Source organism: Podarcis gaigeae (genome assembly GCF_964106915.1).
Source record: "Podarcis gaigeae genome assembly, chromosome: 9".
Taxonomy (NCBI): domain Eukaryota; kingdom Metazoa; phylum Chordata; class Lepidosauria; order Squamata; family Lacertidae; genus Podarcis; species Podarcis gaigeae.
Window position 1 is genome coordinate 41688494 of NC_139685.1, and position 9602 is coordinate 41698095.

The 9602-nt window shown below is 38.4% G+C and overlaps 1 protein-coding gene across 4 annotated transcripts in view; it reads left to right on the plus strand.

Annotated features, from left to right (window-relative positions):
• Positions 1–9602, plus strand: part of LRBA (LPS responsive beige-like anchor protein) — a 356696-nt gene that overhangs the window by 301777 nt on the left and 45317 nt on the right. For all 4 annotated transcript variants that reach the window (XM_083755165.1, XM_083755167.1, XM_083755166.1 and 1 more), the window contains exon 48: positions 4324–4491. In XM_083755165.1, the coding sequence (XP_083611291.1) occupies positions 4324–4491 (168 nt within the window). The remainder of the gene's footprint in view (positions 1–4323; positions 4492–9602) is intronic.

The window sequence follows — 9602 nt, forward strand, 5'->3', positions numbered from 1 at the left end:
TATGTACAGTACAGAAAGTGCCCTGTTTTTAATATTTTGTATATGATATCAGCTTGTTTAATTCATTCCAGGAAACAAGGTAAGTCTATGTTTTGTTTTACTAAAGAAGATCTATGATAAATATCCCAAAACTATTGTCTTAAGGTGATTTAAAATCAGAGAGAGAGTATGCATGCAGTAAGAGACAAATTATATATTTATACACACACACGTATTTTGTTGATAATAAAGTACTAATGCTACAAAAGCTAAATTTCAAGCAAGACATGATTTCTCATCCTTTATTAAACCCTAATGCTGTTTAAATATATGAAAGATCTACTTATATTACATTTTACTTTTTCTTCGAAACAAAAGACCGAGTCTATTAATATACAGTACCTATTTTCTTGAATTTGAGTAGTGTACTTTAATAGTGCCTTAGAATCGCACTTAGAATATTTATGAGCAATTGGGACTTTACCTTTGCAGCATCTTAGCTTTGATATTAAGGGAATCCTGGAGCATATCTGCTTTGTGACTGGATAAATGAAAGTTACTAATAGGTGTTTGTGTTTGACATCTGTATATTGTACTTTTTAGCATATCTCAAGTGTTTTAGTCTTGGTCTAATAGATCTCATTAAAAAAATAGATATCAGCCCCAAGACAGTTTGTCAAGGCTTATATGAGTCCCACAGGACTGAATTGACAATTTGTGTGTGGCTTTCCATGGCAGTCCTCTCGTGGTCTTATTTGATCCTTAACAATTGGGCATTAGCCTCTGATTTATTTTACAATAACTCAATAGAGCAGAATATAATAGTACTGTGTTGGGTGTTTTAGTGGATTTTCTTTTTCACGAAATTTTCTCAGAGCATATATAGGGTGTAAATGATGCATCCTGTCTGCTTTGGGAGCACTAACAATTGATTGGTTAGGGTTTAAGAGCAGCGATGGGAAAGGAGTTTAGTATCCCCTAGTTGCACACCGTATTTAACTGTAGCTTTAATGAGCAATGTCTGTCTCGGAAGCTTTGAGTGATCTTAAATGAATAAACTGAACTCCATAGTTTGAGAGAGAAACAGAGAGAAATTGCTATATGTAAGATTTTTACATACACAAGCATTATAGACTGCATATTTGACATTCAGTTTGTTTTATAGGGCAATGTCTAATGCCTATCTGGGATTTATATTATATCTAGGTTGCAATAGCCACTATCCTGCTTTTAAATATTTTCCCATTTGTCCGAAATTCTTATCTGCTTCCACAGTTTGTTACCTTATTTACAACGGTTTACAAAAGGTCTCTGACCGTATATATTGTAGTTTTGAATATTGCTGTTTTATTCAGTCACTTTATGTTGAGGTATCACAATTGCATGGGGGAAATTAACCATCACATTTATACACAATGGCAAATATGTTAGATATATCTTGAAAGGTAAATTACAATTAAATTTCAGGGCTATTTCATTTTCTTACTCTTGTAGACATAGACTGAAATCCTATACCCACCTAATAATAAGATGCATTGAACTCAATAGGACTTACTTTTCAGTACACTTGTATAGGATTGCAGTGTGTATATTTAGACTCAAAGCACCCGTTTATGCTAACTTCGTTAGGCAAAAGATTAAATAAATCACCAACACTCAACTATGTACATGTTCTGAGCCGGTGTGGTGGTTTTATTTTGCTTCTAAAGGATTACTAAATATACATGATTTGTAATTTGACTGCAGAAAGATATCAGAATAGTTATTCAGCCTCATTGAATTTATGTATTTCTACCACAATATTTTAATGTATATTGGTATATAATCAAGGGTTTTAGAGTACAGCAAGCCGTATGCATGTTCATTTTGGATGTAAATATATCTTCCTATTTCTTCTTTTTATTCTAGAAGAAGTAGCTATAAGAGAAATTTAATGTTTCTAGAAAGAAAGCAATAAAAATTTAATTCACACGATTGTCATTTGCTGAGCCTTATGGGATTTTATAGCACCGAGTATACTGATATGGAGACACTTGTGATAATTCTCACAGTTTTCAACTTATTAAACAATTTTGAAATCATTAATATTTAATTGGATCAGTTGTTCTTTATCGTTTTAATTGTGCATGTGTGTTTTGGAAAGGTTTTGTACGAGCCAGAGTATTGCTTTCATAAATAAGGGCAGCTTTCCTGGTAGGCATATGTATTGAAGAATTTTCCCATATGGTCATTTTTTGGTGGCTGGGTGGAAGAGAAGAGTGACTTGATATACTGTCTAGTCATCCATTATAAAAGATGTTTCTAGCAATCCACTAACTGGGCTTGTAAATGAAAAAAATGATATGAACATGAAGATATGGATAGGCCTTTTCTTGATTGAAAGTTCTAATTAAGTGAATAGAGGAAAATTAACTGAAATTAGCTGTCAGAAAATCACATTTAAATGAGTGATGAGTTGCTCAGGCAGTAAACATTTAAATGATATAAATTGCCATTTAAGTGTATGGTTTAATGTTTGTCATGCATTAACATGACATGAGATTGCAGTGACAATCAAGCAGCTTGCTCTAATTTGAACATATTTAGGGCTTTTGTGCGAAGTGCACCACACAAATTAAGACAATTGCTGTTTTTATGTGTCAATTTAAATGTTTCTTCAGGCATCAGTTAATGAAACTAACCAATCATTTCTGTATGCACACTGCAGACTAGTTTCTCAGGGTTTGAGTAAATTTCCCAGTTTAAATTAGGCATTTCCTTGAAAAGGAAGCCTTGCTTAATCTCTGTAAATTACAAAAATGACCTTTTCCTTTACATTGTTTCATCTGCACTTCTTAACCCAAAAAGACAATACATTATTGCGTAGCTGATCTTGCATCAAAATGCTGGAGTAATTTTACGTGCCCCCCCCCCTAATAATCATTAGAGTATACTGTGGTCTGTTTTTAGTAACAAATACTGACAAATGTTTGCCATATATGTAGTTGATAACTGTAGCCTTGATAACTTTAAACTGTCACACTTGTAGGTTATCCACTCTTGCAGAATGAATGCTCCTATACATTTATCCCCAAAGCCTTCATACAAAGGTTTCCCAATAATTTCACCAACTAGGTAGCTCCATTCAACTTGCTGTTACACACTGGGGCATATCTGACTATTGACTAGGCCTGGTTCATATTCCCTGGTTTCCAGGACTCCTTTGCAATGAAATGCATAAAGAACTTTGAATCCTCTGATAACGCATATTGTACATGCACACATACGTATATAGGAGATTCTCTACATTGTGTTCAGAGTTGTACAAATGTTGATAGAAATTTGTTGACAAGTAGAAATAGAGTAGATTGTCTTGCACTATACCAGAGTCAACATGGCCCAGCAGCAGGGGTAGTATTTGGATATGAGACACCTGGGATTAAAGCTTCTCTTAGCCATCATTCACTAGGCTGCCTTGATAAGTCACTCTCAGGCTCAGTTCCCCATCTGTAAAATGAGATTCAGCAGGAGTTTCAGAAATGGCTGAAAACAGGTTTTGTAAAGCACTTTTAATAGACAGGACTGTTAAATTAATAGTAATAGAAACAGGCACGTGCATTCTTAATAAAGAAGCTGAACTGATGCTAATGGTGGTTTGGGATCTCTGATTAATGTAAAGTCATCAAAGCATATTTAAACCATTCATTCTGCTTTTTTTTCCTTTGCACTAGGAGCTCTGCTGCAGGCCTTTGCTTAGAGTCATTCCAGGGAACTCTATATAGCCTGTTATGGTTTTTTATATTACCCACCCCCCACCCCAAAAACCTGTTGTTTTACCAACATTTCTACAATGAATCATAGTTAAGGTTCAAAAGACAATATGAGCCATGATCAACATTTGCACAGAATGGCCTGATGCTTTGCCTGGCTCATTGAGACTCATCCACATAGCACTAAGCCACGGGTGAGCAAACTTCGTCAGCAGGGGGCTGGTCCATTGTCCCTCAGACCTTGTGGGGGGCCGGACTATATTTTGGAGGGGGGAAAAAACGAATTCTTATGCCCCACAAATAACCCAGAGATGCATTTTAAGTAAAAGGACACATTCTACTCATGTAAAAACATGCTGATTCCCAAACCATCCATGGGCTGGATTTAGAAGGCGATTGGGCTGGATCCGGCCCCCAGGCCTTAGTTTGCCTACCCATGCACTAAGCCATGGTTTATTGTTGCACTAACTCTGCCTTTTTGAAACATATTTTTTCCAAACCAATTATGTATTGTAACTAACTATTTCATTATTGTTAAATTACCTTGCAGTCAGGAAATAAGAAGCTACATAAACAGCATTGTGTTCTTTTGCAGGCCTTGGAGAGCGAATTTGTTTCCTGCCAGCTCCACCAGTGGATTGATCTGATTTTTGGCTACAAACAGCAAGGGCCTGAGGCTGTCAGATCTCTAAATGTGTTCTACTATTTGACCTATGAAGGAGCTGTCAATCTCAATTCAATAACTGACCCAGTACTGAGAGAGGTAAGCTTGTTAATGTCTGAGAGAATAAAGCGTCACAAAGAACTCCGTTCTTACATTAGTATTCATACAATTTATGTACGTGTGTTACGATAACAAAACTACATTGGTTTAAACTTACTAACGTGCAGTTTGTTTGGGTCTTTCTTGCCTTATGATTTTCAAAGCAGACGTTAGAACATTAGAATTACAATTATCTAACAAAACAGATTGCAAAATAAGTTTAGTTTATTCATATCTGTGATGATTAGATTGTTTATCATTTACATCACCCTTGCAAGTTACCAGTGAGGCGGTTTTGCAGTTTTGCTTTGCTCACCTTGTCCTATTTGGCTTCTTTCCTACCCTCCCTGTTGCTGAGTTAGGCAACCACCATAGTGCTTTATATTGCTTCCAGGGTGCAGAGTGCTGATGCAGCTGCTCCTGCTGTTTTCCCGTCTCAAGCTAGCAAGCAAGTAGACAGTCACCATAGCATGGTTTCATGGAAGCATAATGGTAACTGCACATACATTATCTCTCTGTTAGCACGATTGGAGCCCAAGCCTTCTTAGCAGAAGTTTCTGTCAAGCACTCAGAGAAAACCATGAATGCAGTGCCAGGGTAACTGCTGGTCCCAGATTTTAACATCTGAGAAAGACACTACTGTATGCTCATAACATCTTCTTTTAAAGCTGCTCTTAGAAACAACCCTCCTTTCCAATGCTTCTTAAGTTAAAATCTAAAAAGCAGTTTGGGGGATTTGGAACGACAGCTATTCAAAGAGTAGCAAGTGCTCTTAAATCACATTTGGAAGTATCAAAAGCTTAATCCATATCCTTACATCGTTCAGGATTGTGGCTTTTGCTTTTACAATCTTAGCTATATAAAGTAGTAGTGTAGTTTTACTAGATATTTAAAGTAGTGGCATATATTGATACAGATGTTTAATACAACGCTAAGTAAAGTAAAATAAAATAATGAAATACTTCTAAATGTTCCTGTCAGGTTTCACATTGTGGGCTTTTAGGGAAAAGCCTAGAGTGCTTCAGATGGATACAGTTTTTAAATCAAAGAATGAATATTAATATTATTCATTATTATTTATTAAATGTGTATACTGCCCTTCAACCATAGATCTCAGGACAGTTCACAACATAAAAATACAAGATAAAAGCATAAAATGCACAACAAAAACAAGTGCAAAAAAACCTCACAAACCAATAACCCCCAGACAGACACATTTAAAAGGATATAGGATGTTACCCAGCCAAGTGTATAATGAAGGCCCCAAACTGAGCCATGTTTCCAACCTTCAGACTCATGTGGAGGAGGCACATGAAGAAGGGCCTCAGATTATCATTGCAGGGTCTGGGTAGGTTCCTATGGAGATAGGTGATCCTTGAGGTATTGAAGTTCTGAGCCATTTAAGGTTTTATAAATCAAAACCAGCACTTTGAATTGGGCCCAGAAACTAATTGGCAGCCAGTGCAGTCGAACCAGGATTGGTATAATATGCTCAGACTATCTTGCCTGGTGGCCAAATTTTGCATCAGCTGAAGTTTACAAACTGTCTTCAGAGGAAGCCCTACATATAATGTGTTGCAGTTATCTAACCTAGAGGTTACCAGAGCATAGGAAACAGTAGTTAGACTAGCCCTGTTCCAGATAGGTGCACAGCTGGGCCACCAGCTGATGAAAGGCACTCTACACCACTGAGGCCACCTGAGCCTCAAGCAACAGCACAGGATCCAGCAGTACCCCCAAGCTGCATACCTGCTCCTTCAGAGGAAGTGTAACCCCATCAAGAACAGGCACCTCCCATCCATCTGGTCTAGGGAACCGCCCACAAATAGTTCCTCAGTCTTATCTGGATTGAGCTTCAGTTTGTTGGCTTCTTATCTAGTCCATTGCTGAGGCAAGACAGTGGTCCAGCACTTCTACTGCCACACCTGCAGATGTAAAGGAGAAGTAGAGCTCTGTTTCATCAGCATATTGCTGACAATGTATTCCAGACCTCTGGCTATCTCCACTCAGCAGTTTCATGAAGATGCTAAACAGCATAGGGGATAAAATAGAACCCTGAGGAAGCCCACATTGAAGGCTCCATGGGGCCAAAGAACACGCCCCAAGCAACACCCTCTGGGAGATTAGCAACTGGCTGGTATTTATGAAACCAGGGAGGATTGATTGAGGAGTGGTTTTACCACTGCCTCCCTCAAGCAAGCAGGGACCACCCCCTCTTGCAAGGAGGCATTTATCACCTCCCTGGCCCAGCTAGTTGTTCCCTCCCTGCTAGTTATTATCAGCCAAGAGGGGCTCAAGTGGTCATCGTACTGATGGATCCAAGCACAGTGTCCACATCCTTGAGCCTTGCTAATTGAAACACATCCAACACAACAGGACTAAGTGCTCTGGACACCCCTTGAGATTAATCTGCTGTAGCAGCGGAGTCAAAATCTTGGTGGATGTCCTCATTGTGCTTTGCAAACAAGTCACAGCAAGCTGCTGTCAGTTCCACCACCTCCTTCAGGCCAGATTGTAAGAGGCCTTCACTGCCTTGAAAAGCTCTGTTGGAATGCATAGTAAAGATGCAGGGGAGGCAGCAGAGAATGCTTTCTTTGCTTCCTTCACTGCCATTCGGTGACTGATGTCAATATCCCCCACTTTCAGATCACCTTCTTCCTGCTGAGTTGAGTAAACAAGGTCCAGAGAGTGGCCTGCCACATGTGCTAGTGACATGTTGGGACAGACTCATGGTTTTCATGGCAGCCATGAAGTCCTGAACCACCCCAAAGTCCGTTGCCTCAGCATGGATGTTGAAGTCCCCCCAAACCAGCACTCTAGGAGGGCACAACCCAGCCTCCAAGCCCAGCTCTGTCAGCTCAGGCAGGAAGACTGCTAGGCAGCGAGATGGGTGGTAAACCATCAGAATCCCTAACTGTTGCAATTGCCCTGTGTCAAGACCACACACTACAATGGATAAAGAGCTTGGCTGTGAACCCTGTTATGACCAGCTCCATCTCTTGGCCACCATTTTGTGGCTGGTAGGTCTCAATGATTTTCAGCACTCTCAGGGGGGAGGGGGCCTTGGTGATAGAAATATTTTAAACCCCTGGTCAAGTGAAACTTGATGTAATCACATCCAGTGTTTCCATGTCTCTTGCAAGCAAGAGCTAGTTAACTGGAATGAAATAGAGAGATGCTAAAAGTGTTGTTGACATTCCATCATGCATTACATTTATGGGTTGCTGTTGGGCAGACATGTGGGGGAGACATCGGTTCATGGCAGTCATGTATCCCCTGTAATATCTAGTTAGGTCCTTAGAAGCAAAGATAAAATAATTCAGGGTGTCTCTAAATTTGTGTTTTCAGCAAAAAGGAAAGGAGGCATACAATTTTTTGCCGATAAGTACTGGATGCTAAAAACCAACACATTATTTCTCACTATGATGATTTCCCAAATAGTTAACACATGTGGCAAACTAGCATCAGTATGATTTCTGAATAAAAGGATTTTATTACCTACTTTACTATTTCCATGATGTGATCAGCATAACAGCCTGCAGCACATTAAACTTTTATGTAATTTTTAATTGTCCCAAAACAGCTGTATTGCTAATAAAACTGAGCTTGCTTGTGCTTTGGCCTAAAACAAGGGTTTATTAGCCAAAATAAATAAACAAAAAAGATTAGAAATCTATTCTGAAATGTTGTGAGACATCTTAAATAAAGGCTTCAACCTTTTGTTGTTCTGCTGAAATTGTTTTATGCTCCCTGGCTTTCCCACACAACAGCATGGGGTTTGTATTTACTCTCTTGTATTTTAATTCCTTCCCATGTTCTGCAGGATAGATCAGGAAAAGGGTGAAAAGAAGCATTAGAAAGGTCAGGACTGCAATGATAGAAGAGATTATGAGCGGAAGCAGACTCTAAGATGCTTCAGGGTTAGGTCACAAATTATCCCTTACAAATAATCTCCAGCAATAAAAACCAAGCATAGTCTTCATAATTGTTTGAATCTGCCCTGTATCCATATGCAGCAACAATGGGTGGAGAGATTTTCAGAACAAATGTCCCTGAAAGCAGCTCCATGTGTTCCAGAACTTCAACCACATATGGCACATTTGAATGTAGAGGCCAATGGTTGTCGTTCAGGTGTGCATCTTTAAGAGAGTCAGTGTTTTAAAAAACCATACTAAGCAATGATAAAAGAATAAAGTAGATAATGAAGAAGAAAGGTTTTGCTAATATATTCTAGATTTCACATTTCCTTTTCTGAGCTGTTTTTCTTAAAATTAGATTTTATTCTAAAATTAAAACTGTAAGAATTCATTTTTTTTAAATCTAAGAACTTTTCTGGTGTATGTTTAGGAGTGATTATACACACACATCAGTGTGCTAAATATGCATACTCCAAATTAACCTCCCAATAGCTAGCATGCTAAAAAGTAGAATCTTATATCCCTCTCCCTCATTTTCCATGGCTACAGTGTAAAATGCATGTGTGTGTGTATATATTTAAAAATTGTGACATCAGTTCTGATGTATTATACCTTGAAGATTCCAAGAAGAATTGGGTACCACCTCAACCCAAGGTAAATTATTCTGCTTTTAGTTATGAGTGAAGGTAAAAGTAATATGAAATCTGATTGTGCGCATATCGCTCTGTAATCATACTGATATGCATGTGATAAATTGCCAATCCATGTGATAAATGAATTTGTCATGCACCTCTGACAGGCTCATCATCTCTCTGTCTGTTAATCCATCTCCTCAAGGACTTACTCTCACATTCCAAAATTCAGAGCAGCTTCCTTTGACCACTATCTTTCCCACAGCAAATAAGCTTACCAATGGAAGCTCCATCCTTTTTTCAAAGCTATTAGTTAGAAATCACAGCACAGATAAAATCTATACTTTAACTTTCAGTACCCCAAACTACCTTACAGCACAATCCTGTGTCTACACAGCTCAATGGGGCTTAGTCCCAAGTGTCAGCATAGGTTTCCAAACTTTGTTTCCTTGAGAATGTTTGCTGACTTCCCTAAACAGTTTCAGATTTTCCTATTGTGTAATATTAGGGCCTCAGAGAACAATTATAACTGAACACAGTTTTTGAAAAGTCATATTCAAGT